Below are 19,525 nucleotides of genomic sequence, written 5' to 3' on the forward strand. Positions count from 1 at the left end.
TTTTTCCATCAGGATCTCAAATCATTAAATTTGAAGGTATGGAAATTGAACGCTTAGTTCTAAGTCATAGCATTAATCACTGAATCAGAGAAACCTCTATGTTACAAGCTCATAAATCTGTCTCTAGAAAGATTTATTATAGAGTTTGGAAGACTTACATTTCATGGTGTTCTTCTCATAAATTCTCCTGGCATTCTTTTAGAATTTCTAGAATTTTGCAGTTTCTTCAGGATGGTCTGGATAAGGGATTGTCTGCAAGTTCCTTGAAAGGACAAATCTCCGCTCTTTCTGTTTTATTTCACCTAAAAATTGCTATACTTCCTGATATACACTGTTTTGTTCAGGCTTTAGTTCGTATTAAGTATGTCATTAAGTCAATTTCTCCTCCTTGGAGTCTTAATTTGGTTCTGAGGGCTTTACAGGCTCCTCCATTTGAACCTATGCATTCTTTGGACATTAAACTACTTTCTTGGAAAGTGTTGTTCCTTTTGGCTATCTCTTCTGCTAGTAGAGTTTCTGAGCTATCTGCTCTTTCTTGTGAGTCTCCTTTTCTGATTTTTCATCAGTATAAGGCAGTTTTGCGGACTTCTTTTCAATTTTTACCTAAGGTTGTGAATTCGAACAACATTAGTAGAGAAATTGTTGTCCCTTCTTTATGTCCTAATCCTAAGAATTCTTTGGAGAGATCCTTACATTCTTTGGATGTGGTAAGAGCTTTGAAATATTATGTGGAAGCTACTAAAAATTTCAGGAAGACTTCTAGTCTATTTGTTTTATTTTCTGGTCCTAGGAAAGGTCAGAAAGCTTCTGCTGTTTCCTTGGCTTCTTGGTTGAAACTTTTGATTCATCAAGATTATTTGGAGTCTGGTCAAACCCCGCCTCAGAGAATTACAGCTCATTCTACTAGATCAGTCTCTACTTCATGGGCTTTTAAGAATGAAGCTTCAGTCGATCAGATTTGCAAAGCAGCCACTTGGTCCTCTTTGCATACATTTACTAAATTCTACCATTTTGATGTATTTGCTTCTTCGGAAGCAGTTTTTGGTAGAAAAGTTCTTCAGGCAGCTGTTTCAGTTTGATTCTTCTGCTTTTTGATTTGTTTTTTTCTTTCAAAAGTGAAAATAAACTTATTTTTGGGTTGTGGATTATTTTCTCAGCGGAATATGGCTGTTTTTGTTTTAGTCCCTCCCGCTCTAGTGACTCTTGAGTGGAAGACTCCACATCTTGGGTATTGATATCCCATATGTCACTAGCTCATGGACTCTTGCCAATATGAAAGAAATTAATTTATCAGGTAAGTTCTTACATAAATTATGTTTTATTTATTTAATAATAATAATATTGAATCATGTGAGCATAAGCACTTATCTATACTTACAATTGTTTATGTATTACACAAAAATAAAAGTATAGTATAGACCTCATAGGTCTTAAAAACATGTAATCTGTCAAAATGACCCACATATAGACACATTAAAGGTACAGTAAAGTCATAATTATACATTCATGATTTTGACAGAGCAACAACTTTCCAATTTACTTCTATTAATTACTTTGCTTCCTTCTCTTGTTATCCTTTGCTGAAAGGTTTATCTAGGAAAGCTCAGGAGCAGTAAAGAACCTAGGTTCTAGCTGCTGATTGATGGCTGCATATATATACCGATTGTCATTTGCTCACCCATGTGTTCAGTTAGAAACCAGTAGTGCATTGCTGCTCCTTCAACAAATGATACCAAGAGAATGGAGCAAATTTAATAATAGAAGTAAACTGGAAGGTTGTTTAAAATTGTATGTTTATTTAACTGCAATAAGCATTTTCTCAGGCTGTTGCTGAAAGCAATAATTCCAAGAAGTGTGTAGTCTAAGGCGGTGGTTCCAAGTCCGAGTAAATGTTAGCTGGGCTTGTCCAGGGCCCGGTAGTATGTATGTGTGTGTGTATGTATGTATGTGTGTGTGTGTGTGTATGTGTATATATATATATATATATATATATATATATATTTGTGTAACTAGTACAAATATACAGATACAGCAAGGGTGCAGGGAGAGGAAATAAAAACTACAAATTGTGTAGCTGTAACTGTGTACATGTGCAGAACAGGTGTGAAGCAGTTAACAAGCCACGTGCAGCACATAAGTACTATAAAAAGTAAACTGCTTCTAATCTAATCAGTAAAGCAAGTTCCTTACACATACAGACCAGTATATATAGCTTGTCTGATTTATGCTTATACCCAGAAATGTATTTATTAGTAAAGAGCAACATGGTCAGTTATTTTATATAAGAACAGGCTTACACTATATAATAACAGGCTTACATATTATCAATTTGCTTGTATGCAGTGTTCCCTCCCTCTACAGAGTTTAAACAGGAAATAACTGTACTATGCATGCTGGGAATTAGAGTCCAAAACTGCAGTGACACAATACAGTAGGATATAGAATATTGTGCTTCTTCCTCTAAAACTGAAATGATTAAAATGCATAGAAACAGACTTTAAATTTACTTTTTTTCTGCAGTTTTACTCCAGGTGGGGAGTAAAAACCAGGGGGGGCATATGACCCTTCTTGCCCCCCTTGTGGATGCCCATGCTTATGTCTGAGTTTTCTGCTTTTCTACATTTAAGTTTAATGGCAGATATGAGACTACCACTATTTACTTGTTTTGTTGTAAAATCCTTTTGTAAATTGGTTACTTGACTTTAATTGTTGAATACTACGGGTTAGATTACAATTGGAGAACAAATGATAAAGCAGGGTGTATTATCTTGTTGTTTAACATGCACTAAAAATAGTGCACAATGTGGCAAGTGGATAGTTAAAGCGGTAAACCAGGGAATATAAATGAGATGGATTGCGCAGGGAACACTATTAACGCTCATATTATAAGTGGTAAGTTAATTGTTGCGCCCATAATAGCACTGAAACATTTTGTTCTTTGTAGACCTGACATAAAGTGTTAATGCTTGAAAATATGCATAACAAATCACATCAAAATATATTAAAATAATGTATTCTATTTAGATTTATATATATTAAACATAAATTATTATTATTATTGAATTTATTTTTAACAGTGATTTAAAGGATATGTTAAATGTCTAGGTGCTGGACTGGGAAGAGCTCAAAGGTGTATATGTGTATGTACAGTATGTATGAATGTACGTATATATCTATGTATGTATTACATATGGATGTTTTTCAATTTAACAGCATAGTTTGTCAATGTGCAGATCTCCACTACTTGAGCTGAGGTTAATCACACCTATGACTTAGAGCTAGAGTTATAACTAACATGTTTGCCCCCATTCTATCTGGTCATTCAAATGTAACGCATAATAAACTTTTTCTTGAGCAATAAAATAAATAATTTCAACTTGTAATATGAGCACAAGAAGAAAAAGGCTATTGATTTAACGTGAACAATGTTGGCATACAATAGTGCTAATATTTTTGTACTCCACTTTTAATCTAGGCCTATGGTGGCTAAGAGTGTAAGTTGTTGGTGCAGGAAACAAATCACTTGTTTTAGGACATATATGTTGCTTAGGCCAATATATAATGGGATTAGCTTTTTTCTTTCTTTTTAATGGTACCTTAATCCACATATAACTAAACATGCAGATATCTGGGGTTGTTGGTTCACGACAACAGTGAAGATACCCTCTGCTGTTGCCTTGTACTTGTATGATTTAAAAAAAAAAAAAAGTTCTTTCTGTGTCTTGAAAGTTCTGTGAAAGATACTTACATAAACTCAGGCTACAATACACCTAGTTCTTTTCTGTGTTGTTTTAGGAAAATTTTGCTTTTTATGTAGCTTTAGCTTTTATAGAAAAAAAAGTGTGAGAAGTATGTAAAGCTAGTATTTCGCAATGTGATTTTCTTTAAGGCCATACTTAACATGTTTTTACATTTAGTCCAGCGCAAACTTGTCCAACCTAAGGCCACAATATAGCACTTCAGTTTTTTTTATTTTTCCCTCCACTGCTCCAAACTAAATAAGCAAAGATATTTGAATCAGCTGTAGAATTCAGTCTTTGTTATTACAATGCCATTAATTCTCTTAAAGCAACAGATTTGTATTATTGGAGATGCAAGTTACAGGAAATTGGTGGATCTTTTGCTCTCTTGGCCTGTTTAGTAGGACAGATATTGGCACCCACACAAGCCAAAGCAATGCATTTAGCTAAATCATTGCTTACCTGAAGGTATCTGCAAGTACATTATGCTCTGCTTGGTTTGTAGACTGTAACCCAGATTAGACAGTAATATGACCACTAGATGTCAGGACCACTAGGGCTAACATTCCAGACATGGGTAAGGCAATTTGGGCTCCAGAGAATGTCAGTAGTGTAGCTGTGCAGACAAGCCTATATTTGGTACCAGAACAAACTGCAAACGAGGGAGCATAATCCGTAATCTAGCTATGTCAGTTACCAGAACAAGCAACAAACCAAATGAACATGCAGAAGCAAAGTCCAAAGTCAAAGTTAGGTTTACAATCAAGTATTTCTTGTACCTCAAATTCTTCCTCACTATCGACCAGCATGGGAGACAGAGGAAGAGGATGTCTAAGGATTAGGAGACTAAAGCTTGATAAATAAAATATGGAATACCGTATAAATCAGGGGTGGGCAGACTTTTGTAAGGCAAGGGCTACCTCTAATTTTATTCCAAGTGACATGGTCACCTAACAAACAAAAAACACCAGTCGCTGGCTGCAAATTTTATTTTTGTCACAAATAGGACCTGCTGGCTGAAAATTGTATTTTTGCCTCAAATAGAACCTGCTGGCTGAAAATTTTATTTTCTCCACAAATACAGCTTTAAAATCAGCCGCGCTCTTTGCTTACTGCGAGAGCTCTCTCTCTTTATACGTCCCGCTGGGACCATCAAGCAACCTTATCTGTGTACCGTGCCTGCGTATGAATAAGTAGTCTCACAATCAAGATGGCCCGAGTCTAGGGCTAACGGAGTAGTCAAGCCTGGAACACAATGGAAACCCACAGCTCATTTACAACGATGATGATGAACTATTTTCAGCCAATCATAGACTCATTCTACAAAGTAATTTTATTAGCTGGACACCATGTCAGGTTGATTAGCGGGCAGGTCCTGTTTGCTGCTCTCCATCTGTCCACTACTATCTAAAGGCTACTGCAAATATTTGGGACAGTGATAGCGGCAGGCTCTATACCGCCTACACAGCAACCAGAGACTGGTATAGCAGCAACAGCTGTGACCTGCACAATTTGGTGCCAACAAATTCTGGGGACAGAATGCTGCAGAAACTAGCACAAAGTATAGCTAATTTTAGTGTGTCAGAGAAAGTATTAGAGAGCAGCATCAAAGCCTGGTACAGAGTAAGTAAAAGAACCTTAGTGGGAGTAACAGACCCTGGGGAAAAAAGAAACACCAGACCATTTACCCAGCAGAGTCTGGTGACAAGTAACAGAGGACAGAACTATAAAGTAGCAGCAGAATATCAGACAGAGCAGGACCTGGAACTGCCAAACCCAGGGATACTGAGCAGCATCTCAGCCTGGCACATGAAGAGTCTATACTATGGACTGACCGCTCTTGAGACACAAAGTAGGAGAGTTTGGGACAGGCAGTAACCAAACCTGGAGCAGCGAGTTCAGCTACAGCCACCTCGTGCATGCTGAAGTACACATACCGCCGTTAGAGACTCATAGCCGATTTCAAAAGTCTGCATAAGAGAAACATTTCTCATACATTTACGGTGGCGAGGCTCTTCACTCAGAATCTAGATGTGTGAGAAATCTTTCTCTTATTATGCAGACTTTTGAAATCTTCCAGGCGGTCACCTCAAAATTCACTCGAGGTCCACTGGTAGACCGCGATATACCTCTTGCCCATCCCTGGTATAAATCATTCGAGATAAAGGAAGATCAAACTGTAACTATCTGTGTGATGTGATAAGGGACTTTGAGCCCAAATTCTTAGAACAGGGCAAACGTAAATGTACTGTAGACAGCTGGACCTTTTCACCGCAAGCATAGGCAGAACCAACAGCACACTTCTTATCAGCTTAAGTCTTCTGGTGATTCCACTGCTTGTTCCAAAATATTATTCATTAACTTAAATTGTTTTTGCAGATCATGACTTATAGCATACCTCTATTAAAGAATGGGAGATGACTGTGGTCTGGAAACCGATTTTCATGCAAAGGCTTACCTGTATATGCAAACTTTATAGTGTTGAATCTCTGTTATGCTTTCATGCTTTGTTTCTTATGTAAATAGGTTTGACCAGGAAGCTTTCAGCATTTATTAAAAACAAATAAAATAAGCCTTATTTAAACAAAAAGAGCAGATACATTTCCTAAGAATTGCCTTTATGGCAATGTTGTTTTGGTCTTTTTCGCTAGCGCTTCTGTTATCTTTTGTAGGATTACGCGGTTGATTACATGTTAAAAATGTTTTTGTTCTTGTATTGGTTTCCAAGAAATCTATACTTGGGTTTAGAATGTTATCATGAAATCTATTTCTTGTTTTCCTAAAATGTAATCTGCATCTAGTTTATAGTAATAAAATAATAAACTGAACTTTGTTTGCTGCTGCCACCTTTCCCATTTATTAAATTACTCTTCTGCTATCATTCATGTCAAATGTGTTAAACTTGTTTATCAGGTTTAATACTTAATTTCCTACTGGCAGACATTCAGATTGCAATGTTTACATTTGTACATACACAGGGAAAAGGAGAACGTAAAAAAGGAGAAAATGGAATGGAACATCTATGGTATACAGATCTATATACATTTATAGCCTTTTTTTTTATTTGACAGATATTTGACATATACTCTTTTTATCTAATTCAAATTACAAGTGCTTCGCTAAATATATTTTTCTGCTTGTTTTCTAATTCCGTTAAAAAAGTAAACTTAACGTGGTCGGGTTAGAATGCATATTAAGTTGAAAGTAAAAAGTTAGTGTGTGAGCGAAACCCAATGTATGCTAACTTCAGGATATCGCAACTGCGTTAACTTCTCCCCAGAAAATTCATTGTGGAAAAAAAATAACACTCTTCTATTACGCACTAACCAGACACTGCATTAGACCTACAGCACTAAACCAGAAGGTAGTTGTGAATATTCTTTGTCTAGAAGATATCTATCTATCTATCTATCTATCTATCTATCTATATATATATATATATATATATACTGTGTGTGTATATATAGAATATTGCCGCACGTCCACTTCTATATTATCAAAACATTTTAAATATTGAAAAAAATTACCTAAGCTTGTATTTTAAGATTGGGATCTTAGTCACACAATATGGCCATATTTTGCTTAAGCCAGTCACCAACTTACAAGGTGTCCCAATGTTGACTGGTCCTAACACTGCAATGTGATGCCTTTCTGGGCTGTAACATTCCTGCTTTAACTATGCATCTAAGAATGAGCCTCTCTGGCTTTATACACACTTCCAACGTACTATAATGAGAGCACCTGAGCAACTGGATGGGGTGGGGTGCTCGAAACCATGAAGATGGTTAGTCTTCCTTTAAATACAAATACAAATATGTCTGCACACCTTACACAATTATTTTATTGATATTACTTCTTAGGGGTGCAACCAACCAACCAAATAATTACACAAAATAGAATATTTTAATAATTTTATGAATAATTTCAATCAGATAGTGTATGTTTATATGAGTGTAACACTTTATTTTAATGTACTTTATGTTGTGTTTGGTGCAACTTTTTTTTCCTTACAAATTTTGTTTGCTCTCGAGCGCACCCATTTGCTTTAACTTGTAATATGTGCACAAGGAAGCACGGTCGTGGTATTGCGTAACCCATGCTAACTTTAAGGTGCCTTTTGTAATCTAGCTCCCAGTGTGCTTGTCCTTTTGTAGTTATCTGGGGCATAGCAGTCTCTTGCAAAGTGTTTAGGCTCCAAATGAGGTATTAGTATGTTTGGACATGTTAATGATGTCTTCTTATAAATAATTTAGATCTTATTCATCTCTCCACTTACTTACACATTCTATTCCTCACTCTCATTTTGTTTTCTCCTAATCTCCATAATCCACCCAATAATCCAGGTCTTTCATATCTCTTATCTAATCTATTAAATTAAATGGAAATAAACATTGTCCATTGTAACCACTAATATGTTACTTTCTTCGTATTAGTCATTCCCTTATCTAAATATACAGTAGGTTGATTAACATTCTGACATAATTGATTGAAATGTTTCAAATGTCATTGTCGAAAGAGCAACAAAAAATTATTCTACAAGATATGACGAGTCCACGGATTTCATCCTTACTTGTGGGATTTATCCTCCTGCTAACAGGAAGTGGCAAAGAGCACCACAGCAGAGCTGTATATATATATAGCTTCTCCCTCCTCCCCACCCCCAGTCATTCTCTTTGTCTGTGTTAGTAATAGGAAGAGGTAAAGTGAGGTGTTAGTTTTAGATTCTTCAATCAAGAAGTTTTTTATTTTAAATTGGTACCGGTGAGTACTATTTTCCTCAGGGAGAAATGGATTAAGAAATGAAGAAAATTTTTTGCCCTGAGGTTGATTATCTTAACAGACGTTACTAAGATCCATTTTGGTTGCCACAGAACTTCTGAAGGTAGTGCAAGAGAAATCTTCAGTGTGGCGAACGGTGTCATGCTACAAGCAGCATTGAGGTATGTTCAGTCTTTTATTTCTGAGGAGACTTGTTATATCAGAACTGGCTGACATTTTTTCCCTGCAAGGGAAGGGGTAAGCAGTAGACCTGTGTGACTGAGGGTGTTACTGAAATTCCTGTTTTTAAACATTTTGCTACTACGGTTTTCATGTTTATATTGGGCTTGACACTGGGTGAGGCAACTTGACATGTATATGCTTATATTAAGGTCAATAAGGGCTTCAGTTATTTATTAGTGTATTATATATACAGGAAACCACATGGCTGTTCATTTTCAAACCGCTTCCCATGCGGTTAGGCTGTTTGTTGATGCGACGTCCTTGATGGGCGGGGCCTATTTCGCGCGCTCAGATGCGCAATTTTCTCTCTCTAAGAAGGCAGCAGGCATTAGCTCCGGTGGGGCCTAAAGTTATTTTGCAGTCACCGAATCGTTGTCGAGTCAGTTTTCAGTACCCTGAGGGCAGGTAGGCGCCACAGCAGAGCTGTGGGTAGGTGCAGGGGTCATTTTCATTGTTAAAAAATAGATTTTTAAAATGTCTCTTAAAGGATATTTTAGATAGAATTAAGGCTCTCAAACTAGCTAATTCGTTTATCTCAGATGCCGCCTTCCAAATTGGTAAGTTGGCAGCTAAAAATGCAGGATTTGCCATTTTAGCTCGTAGAGCATTATGACTAAAATCATGGTCTGCTGATGTGTCATCTAATTCGAAGCTTTTGGCTATTCCTTTCAAGAGTAAGACTCTATTTGGGAAATCATCTCTGACATTACTGGAGGTAAAGGTCACGCTCTGCCTCAGGATAAGTCTGTTAAGAATAGAGGTAAACAAAATAATTTTTGTTCCTTTTGTAACTTTAAAGGAGTATCCTCTTCTTCCTCTTCCTCCACAAAGCAGGAAGGGAATTTTGCTCAGGCCAAGTCCGTCTGGAGACCCAACCAGGCTTTGAACAAGGGTAAACAACCCAAGAAGCCCGCTACTGCTACCAAGACAGCATGAAGGGGCGGCCCCCGATCCAGGACTGGATCTAGTAGGGGGCGGACTTTCTCTCTTTGCCCAGGCTTGGGCAAGAGATGTTCAGGACCCCTGGCCACTAGAAATCGTGACCCACGGGTATCAACTGGAATTCAAGGGATTTCTCCCAAGTGGGAGATTTCTTCTTTCACGATTGTCTGTAGACCAGATAAAAAGAGAGGCGTTCTTACATTGTGTAAAAGACCTCTCTGCTATGGGAGTAATTCGTCCCGTTCCAAGACTGGAACAGGGGCAGGGGTTTTACTCAAATCTTTTTGTGGTTCCCAAAAAAGAGGGTACTTTCAGACCCATTTTAGATCTAAAAGGTCTAAACAAGTTTCTCAGAGTCCCATCGTTCAAGATGGAGACTATACGAACAATTTTACCAATGATCCAGGAGGGTCAATATATGCATGCCTTCATATTCCTATTCACAAGGATCATCATCAGTACCTAAGGTTTGCCTTCCTGGACAAACATTTTCAGTTTGTGGCTCTTCCCTTCGGGTTGGCCACAGCACCCAGGATCTTCACAAAGGTTCTGGGGTCCCTTCTGGCGGTTCTCAGGCCGTGGGGCATAGCAGTGGCGCATTATCTGGACGATATCTTGATTCAGGCGTCGACTTATCATCTAACAAAGTCTCACACTGACACAGTGTTGTCTTTTCTGAGAACTCAAGGTTTGGAAGGTGAATCTAGAAAAAAGTTAACTAATTCCACAGACAAGGGTTCCCTTCTTGGGAACTCTGATAGATTCTGTAGCAATGAAGATTTTTCTGACGGAGGTCAGAAAGTCAAAAATTCTAAATACTTGTCGAACCCTTCAGTCCAATCCTCGGCCATCAGTGGCCCAGTGTATGGAGGTAATTGGATTGATGGTGGCAGCAATGGATATCATTCCATTTGCTCGGTTTCATCTCAGACCACTGCAACTTTGCATGCTCTGTCAGTGGAATGGGGACTATACAAATTTGTCTCCTCTGATAAATCTGGATCAAGAGACCAGAAGTTCTCTTCTTTGGTGGTTGATGCCGGATCATCTGTCCCAGGGGACGTGTTTCCGCAGACCCTCATGGGTGATAATGACAACGGACACCAGTCTTCTAGGCTGGGGTGCAGTCTGGAATTCCCTGAGAGCTCAGGGTGTATGAACTCAGTTGGAGGCTCTACTTCCAATCAATATTCTGGAATTGAGAGCAATATTCAATGCGCTTCAGGCGTGGCCTCAGTTGGCTTCGGCCAAATTCATCAGGTTCCAGTCGGACAACATCACGACTGTGGCTTACATCAATCATCAAGGAGGAACGAAGAGTTCCTTAGCGATGTCAGAAGTATCCAAGATAATTCATTGGGCGGAGACCCACTCTTGTTATCTGTCAGCAATCTATATCCCAGGAGTGGACAACTGGGAAGCAGATTATTTAAGCCGACAGGCTTGTCATCCGGGGGAGTGGGAACTCCACTCGGAGGTATTTGCCTCCCTGATTCTTCGATGGGGCAAACCGGAGTTGGATCTGATGGCGTCTCGACAGAATGCCAAGCTTCCAAGATACGGCTCCAGGTCGAGAGATCCTCAGGCCGAACTGATAGATGCCTTGGCAGTGCCTTGGATGTTCAACCTGGCTTATGTGTTTCCACCGTTTCCTCTCCTTCCCCGGGTGATTGCTCGGATCAAACAGGAGAGAGCTTCAGTATTTCTAATCGCGCCTGCGTGGCCACGCAGGACTTGGTATGCAGATCTAGTGGACATGTCCTCTCTGCCTCCGTGGAAACTCCCAGTGAGACAGGACCTTCTCATTCAAGGTCCTTTCCATCATCCAAATCTAATTTCTCTGCAGCTGACTACTGGGAGATTGAACGCTTGATTTTATCTAAGCGGGGATTCTCTGATGCGGTCATTGATACATTGATTCAGTCACTAGAAAGATCTATCATAAGATATGGCGTATCTTTTTTGGTGTGAATCCAAAGGTTACTCATGGAGTAGGGTTAGGATTCCTAGGATTCTGTCTTTTCTCCAAGAAGGATTGGAGAAAGGGTTATCAGCAAGTTCCTTAAAGGGACAGATTTCTGCCTTGTCAATGTTTCTTCACAAACGTTTGGCTGATGTTCCAGACGTTCAGTCTTTCTGTCAGGCTCTAACCAGAATTAAGCCTGTATTTAGACCAATAGCTCCACCTTGGAGTTTTAATTTAGTTCTTAGTGTTCTTCAAGGGGTTCCGTTTGAACCCATGCATTCCATAGATATTAAGTTGTTATCTTGGAAAGTTTTATTTTTGGTTGCTTTATTTTTAGGTTCCTGTCTTGTCCCTCCCTTTCATCCGTGTCCTGTAGCTTTGGTATTGTATCTCACAAGTAAGGATGAAATCCGTGGACTCGTCATATCTTGTAGAAGAAAAGTAAATTTATGTTTACCTGATAAATTAATTTCTTCTACGATATGACGAGTCCACGGCCCACCCTGTTATTTTAAGACAGATTTTGGTTATATATATTTCATATAACTTCAGTCACCTCTGCACCTTTAGCTTTTCCTTTCTCTTCCTAACTTCGGTCGAATGACTGGGGGTGGAGATGAGGGAGGAGCTATATATATATATATATATATATATATATATATATATATATACAGCTCTGCTGTGGTGCTCTTTGCCACTTCCTGTTAGCAGGAGGATAAATCCCACAAGTAAGGATGAAATCCGTGGACTCGTCATATCGTAGAAGAAATTAATTTATCAGGTAAGCATAAATTTACTTTTTGTCTACTCACACTACAGCTGTGAGTGTCAAATTTATGTTAAATTAACTTTATAAGTTAAGCAACATATGGTCAAGTTACAATATTCCATACCTTTCACAGGTCCTTAGCTGTGTAAGTATTGGATACCACTGTGGATGTACAGTAGATTCTTAACTTGCATGTACAGTAGCAGATAATAGCGAAACATGTTTATATATAAATATATTATAGACATTCAAAAGAGAGTTGTCTAAAACAGAAAAAGGAAAAAACAAAAAACAGATAAAAGTAAGTTCATGCAAAAAACTGAATGGAAACTAGAATAGTTAATGGAATCAGAAATATATGGATGCTTTGGTTAGGATGTACAGATAAACTATGGAGTAGTATAAATATGGATATCACTGTGAAGCATTGTTAGGGTTCACACAAACGTTGAAGGACGTGAGTATTTTAAGCTCAAACATGTAAGAGAAACCTATGAGTTTTCAGTAGGAGTTAAGGTAAACCTGATTATACAGTCAATATAGACTGATTTAATCAAGAGAAAAAAATTATATAGATTTGCATAAGCGTTGTATATTTATGGAGAAATGTATGATACTGTTCTGAAAAGCGAAGTGAAATTTCATTTTCGCAAAAAGATTTCTGCTAGGCAGTTAAATATGATAAGATACACTTAAGCTATAATAAAACACTACATTTAAAAGTTAGCTGTTTTGGCTTACCATAGTTGAATATTTATCAGTGAGATATGCAGAAATAACCACTCTCTCTTTAATGGGGACTCCCCTTACAATGAATGATGGATTATGCAACAGAATGGCTAGTTTAATAAATGCCCAAAGGGCACACATAGCAGTGCACTAATTTCTTATATGGACAGTGCAGATGTAAATGAGGAGTAGATAAAACAGACCCGGTCTCCACAGGAATATACAGGAACAGCAGATAGGGACTGATATGATCCTTCTCTTTTTCTCCTTACTGTGGAATGATTGAATCTGGCTATGTAGGCGTTATCACATGCTGTGGCATTTCATGACCCATATAGAGTATGGAATGGGCTATAGCACTATTTTTTTGCAGGCATGTTTAGTTGATTGTTTTAAGGAGTAGCTGAGGAGTTGCTCTGATGGGTGCTACCATATTGGGACCATGTATATGAGTTGCACATCCATATGCATCATGTAAAGTCACGCACGTGTATGCGTGTAATCTGGTTTTGGCCGACCAGAATATCCAAAGGTTCCGAGAATTTAAGTAGGTGTATTGTGGTGTTTCTAGGCACAAAGACCACCTGCCAAAAGCACTTTCTGTTCTTGCCCTTTAAGTTAGGGTGCAACTTTGCACACTTGTGCCACCTTCCTTCCTGCCTGGTGGCTGTGGAGTCAGAGGAACATCTACCAATATAGACTCAGTGGGTCATGATTTTCATGATCAATAAGTCCTGTTTGCTGCACTTTTAGACACCCCCCCACATAAAGGTACAACCTATGTGGGTGCAGATAAAAGTAGGAAGATCAGGATATGGAAAAGGAAATGCAAAATATGATAAACGGGCTCCTAATAGCATTTTAAAGTCCCAAAAATAGTAGCAACACTCAATAAAGTTCAGATCTTTACATAATTATTATGGATAAAAAAAGCAGAGAAACAAGCAATGTTTTGGGTTACACACCCTTTTTCTTGCTGTATATACATCACTGCAGTGACCACAATAGGATTTGCATACAAAGAGAGAAGCGCTCTACCAGGAACGAACAACAGCTCAGTGGCTTGTTCTATGGCGATTTACCACCCGGAAGCAGCCTCTTTTAGACCAGTGTGCTTTTCACAGAAGAAAACTTTCCTGAAGTATATCAGTCTGATCCCGCCAAGTAAGGTCAGTCCAGCCCCGAAATACCAGGCAATTCTCCTCTGAACAAGGAACATGACAACCCCAGACGATCGTTTCGGCCTCCTATGGGCCTCGTCAGTGAGGTGCAGCCACATTCCTCTAAGCACACTGAGCAAGGAGTCCACGTCTGGTTTCCCCCATCACCCATAGGGAGACTTCCCCAGGGTCATAATAATTTGCATACAAAGAGAGAAGCGCTCTACCAGGAACGAACAACAGCTCAGTGGCTTGTTCTATGGCGATTTACCACCCGGAAGCAGCCTCTTTTAGACCAGTGTGCTTTTCACAGAAGAAAACTTTCCTGAAGTATATCAGTCTGATCCCGCCAAGTAAGGTCAGTCCAGCCCCGAAATACCAGGCAATTCTCCTCTGAACAAGGAACATGACAACCCCAGACGATCGTTTCGGCCTCCTATGGGCCTCGTCAGTGAGGTGCAGCCACATTCCTCTAAGCACACTGAGCAAGGAGTCCACGTCTGGTTTCCCCCATCACCCATATGGAGACTTCCCCAGGGTCATAATAATTTGCATACAAAGAGAGAAGCGCTCTACCAGGAACGAACAACAGCTCAGTGGCTTGTTCTATGGCGATTTACCACCCGGAAGCAGCCTCTTTTAGACCAGTGTGCTTTTCACAGAAGAAAACTTTCCTGAAGTATATCAGTCTGATCCCGCCAAGTAAGGTCAGTCCAGCCCCGAAATACCAGGCAATTCTCCTCTGAACAAGGAACATGACAACCCCAGACGATCGTTTCGGCCTCCTATGGGCCTCGTCAGTGAGGTGCAGCCACATTCCTCTAAGCACACTGAGCAAGGAGTCCACGTCTGGTTTCCCCCATCACCCATAGGGAGACTTCCCCAGGGTCATAATAATTTGCATACAAAGAGAGAAGCGCTCTACCAGGAACGAACAACAGCTCAGTGGCTTGTTCTATGGCGATTTACCACCCGGAAGCAGCCTCTTTTAGACCAGTGTGCTTTTCACAGAAGAAAACTTTCCTGAAGTATATCAGTCTGATCCCGCCAAGTAAGGTCAGTCCAGCCCCGAAATACCAGGCAATTCTCCTCTGAACAAGGAACATGACAACCCCAGACGATCGTTTCGGCCTCCTATGGGCCTCGTCAGTGAGGTGCAGCCACATTCCTCTAAGCACACTGAGCAAGGAGTCCACGTCTGGTTTCCCCCATCACCCATAGGGAGACTTCCCCAGGGTCATAATAATTTGCATACAAAGAGAGAAGCGCTCTACCAGGAACGAACAACAGCTCAGTGGCTTGTTCTATGGCGATTTACCACCCGGAAGCAGCCTCTTTTAGACCAGTGTGCTTTTCACAGAAGAAAACTTTCCTGAAGTATATCAGTCTGATCCCGCCAAGTAAGGTCAGTCCAGCCCCGAAATACCAGGCAATTCTCCTCTGAACAAGGAACATGACAACCCCAGACGATCGTTTCGGCCTCCTATGGGCCTCGTCAGTGAGGTGCAGCCACATTCCTCTAAGCACACTGAGCAAGGAGTCCACGTCTGGTTTCCCCCATCACCCATATGGAGACTTCCCCAGGGTCATAATAATTTGCATACAAAGAGAGAAGCGCTCTACCAGGAACGAACAACAGCTCAGTGGCTTGTTCTATGGCGATTTACCACCCGGAAGCAGCCTCTTTTAGACCAGTGTGCTTTTCACAGAAGAAAACTTTCCTGAAGTATATCAGTCTGATCCCGCCAAGTAAGGTCAGTCCAGCCCCGAAATACCAGGCAATTCTCCTCTGAACAAGGAACATGACAACCCCAGACGATCGTTTCGGCCTCCTATGGGCCTCGTCAGTGAGGTGCAGCCACATTCCTCTAAGCACACTGAGCAAGGAGTCCACGTCTGGTTTCCCCCATCACCCATAGGGAGACTTCCCCAGGGTCATAATAATTTGCATACAAAGAGAGAAGCGCTCTACCAGGAACGAACAACAGCTCAGTGGCTTGTTCTATGGCGATTTACCACCCGGAAGCAGCCTCTTTTAGACCAGTGTGCTTTTCACAGAAGAAAACTTTCCTGAAGTATATCAGTCTGATCCCGCCAAGTAAGGTCAGTCCAGCCCCGAAATACCAGGCAATTCTCCTCTGAACAAGGAACATGACAACCCCAGACGATCGTTTCGGCCTCCTATGGGCCTCGTCAGTGAGGTGCAGCCACATTCCTCTAAGCACACTGAGCAAGGAGCAAGGAGTCCACTGGGCATAAGTCCAGTAAAAGCAATAATGCTAAGCCCACAGTTGCTATGCATTTTGTCCAGGCTGGTCATAATGTGAGCCAGCAGAGATTTCAAATTATTGAAACATGTTGCTCCCTTTGCGAGAGAGGGCGATAGAGAACAATTCTTCAAACAAACTGAATCTTTTTGGATTTTTCAACTCAATTCTTTAATGCCAGCTAGTATGAATACAGGTTATGATCTGTCTGTGTTTTTATAATATGTTTGTGGCATCCCAAATCTGTTTTTGTTTGCTTTGCTATGTATATATTTGTTTATAGTTATATAGGACTAGATTGCAAGTGGAACGCTAAATTATCGCACACCTGCAAACAGGCAGATTTTCCCGTTTGCGGGCACGCGATATAGAACCAGACATAAGTGGCTAGTTATTGCTACTGCAAGCTTGGGGTAGCAATTAGCGCTTATAAAAATGAACCAGAGATCTTTGGTTCATTTTATAAATGCGCCCCAATTGGCCCCAAAATATAAAAAATAACGATAGAAGCATCTTTTTTTACAATAAAATTACTGCACTAGGCAGTATTTTGGGGCTAAAGTTGGCGGGTGTGGGGTGTTAGATAAAAAAACGGCACTGAGGTCAATGGGAACTGTGTGTTCCCAGTAAATATATATGTATATGCTTATATACATATATATTTAATTTTGCTGCCATAGCTGCGCTACTTACTCCCTTCGCTGCGCGATGTTCTGATGCTGTGTCTTATAGCATTAGAACAAGGCTCCCATAGGAGCCTATGTAAGCGCGCTCTCATGAGTGCAATGCTTCCTCGGAATGGTCGCGTTAGCATTACTGAAAACTTGTAATACCAGTGCATATTAGCTTGCGCTGGTATTACAAAGTGGACCGCTAATATTGCTTGCACAAAGGGACATAATTTTGGAAAGACATCTCATACTCCTGTCTTTAGTATGTAATTGCCATAAAAATACTGTACCTTCTGTGACTGCATGTGCCACACAATAAAAGACACATAAGACTATGTTACTTTAGGGTACTCTGGGATCTGAAAGGGACCATGATCCCCAAATGAAGCACTAAAATGGGGCAAGTGGCCATCTCTTTTGAAGAGGAGAGGGCATCTCTTTTAAAGGAGGGGGTCATATACAAAGGTGTTCACAAACTAAAAGAACCAGAGGCACATGGAACAAAATCAGGGAGCTAGTTGTTATCACTTTTACACTCCCCCAACAATACAGAGGCGCCATAACACTAAGTGCAGCTCGCTCCTGCTGTCAGACAGAGCAGGAGCGAGCTGCACTTAGCGTTATGGTGCGGTCGGGCCGGGCTGTGACTATACAGCTGGCCCGATGCGCTGTGTAAAAAAACAAGACCCGCTCAGCAGAGTACAGAGAGCGGGTCTGTAAAATGGACATATTTTAAAAAAATTAAAAGGGGAAAAAAAGGGTTTCTAACGATAGCACTAAAATAATGTTATATAATTCTGCACTATGTGCAGAATTATATAACATTATTTTTTAGGTTTACTGACACATATGTTTAACAATATATCTATCCTTTTAGGATTGTTATTTAACCAGCTATGGAAGTTAGTTACTTTTACAGATCATTTTATAGAGATACATTTTATGTTTCAGAGAAAGTTGAAAAATGGAGTAATGCCCAGCGAGAGAAAACCAGAAGATTTTCAGTACAGTGAGTAGCAATATGTGTGTTCACTAACCTTATCTGCCATGTACCGTATTCTACATCTGTACTTTTTGTACCATTTCTGAAAGTAACAATTTCACTTTTCTTTCATGTAAGTAGCAAGAGTCCATGAGCTAGTGACATATGGGATATACATTCCTATCAGGAGGGGGCAAAGTTTCCCAAACCTCAAAATGCCTATAAATACACCTCCCACCTCACTCATACTTTAATCTTACAAACTTTGCCTTCGTTGGAGGATGGTGAAGCAAGTCGTGCTTGATTTCTTCTGTGAAAGGCGCTTCTAAGCATTTTGAAGCCCAATTCCTCTCAAAGTACAGTGTTTGTCTGAGAGATGTGAAGGGAGTATTTGCCTAATGATGCCATGTTTTCGCCTATGGGAAATCTATTCTAAGGCTCTCTGTAAATTCGGTTGTGGGGATTCATCTGCCACCTCCCTTTACAGATTGACATTATACTCCTCTACCATTACCTCTGCTGATATGTTTTAATACTGGTTTGGCTGTCTGCTATATGTGGATTGGTGTCTTCAGGTAAGTATAATTTTTTTAAGACACTCTCAGCTATGTTTGGCACATTATATTTTAAAGTTTTAATATATATTGCATATATTTGCCATGAGTCAGGTCTATGTTTTTCCCTTTGCAGTCTAACAGTTTCAGCATGGAAATTATGTTTTTGGGAGAAAATTAGTAATTTTTTCTTACCTGGGGTTCCAGCTAGTTGTAACTTCGGACTTGTTTTTTTAAATTTTCGCAGGCAAATTAGGCTTGTGATGACGCAAAATGCTTCTATTTATTGCTTCATTTCTGGCCTGAATATTTTTGACACTGAGTTTGCGTTTGTTGTGACGCGAGTCACGTCATTTCTTGCGTCTTTGTTGACGCAATTTTTTTTCGCCTGTTATAATGCGAGTCCTGTAATTTCTTAAGAAAAAAAGATGCAGCTGCACTACAAAAGGCACCTGATAGAAGGCTGAAAAAAAGTAGAAACTTTATTGACTTTTAAAATACAGATACATATCGGGAAACTCCTGACTAGTTTTCGTGCCACACCAGGCACTTAATCATAGGATATATGATACTGCTCAGGCTCCATATTTAAAGGGACCTGATTAGCCTGTTATCTACAATCAGAGGAATTTACATCAACCTATACTATTTCATTTATTTTGCTTTATTTTATTCTATTTTATTTTTTCTGTTTTATTGATCAATAGACATGACCTTATTTATGACATTAAGGACTCCTTTGAA

The 19,525-nt window shown here is 39.7% G+C and overlaps 1 protein-coding gene across 1 annotated transcript in view; it reads left to right on the forward strand.

The window, feature by feature from the left end:
* VPS13C (vacuolar protein sorting 13 homolog C) overlaps positions 1-19,525 on the forward strand; it is a 1,402,311-nt gene that overhangs the window by 199,500 nt on the left and 1,183,286 nt on the right. Inside the window, 1 exon segment of the mRNA XM_053719302.1 lies at positions 18,197-18,254. Coding sequence (XP_053575277.1) covers positions 18,197-18,254 — 58 coding nt within the window.

This window comes from Bombina bombina, chromosome 6 (genome assembly GCF_027579735.1).
Source record: "Bombina bombina isolate aBomBom1 chromosome 6, aBomBom1.pri, whole genome shotgun sequence".
NCBI classification, from domain to species: Eukaryota; Metazoa; Chordata; class Amphibia; order Anura; family Bombinatoridae; genus Bombina; species Bombina bombina.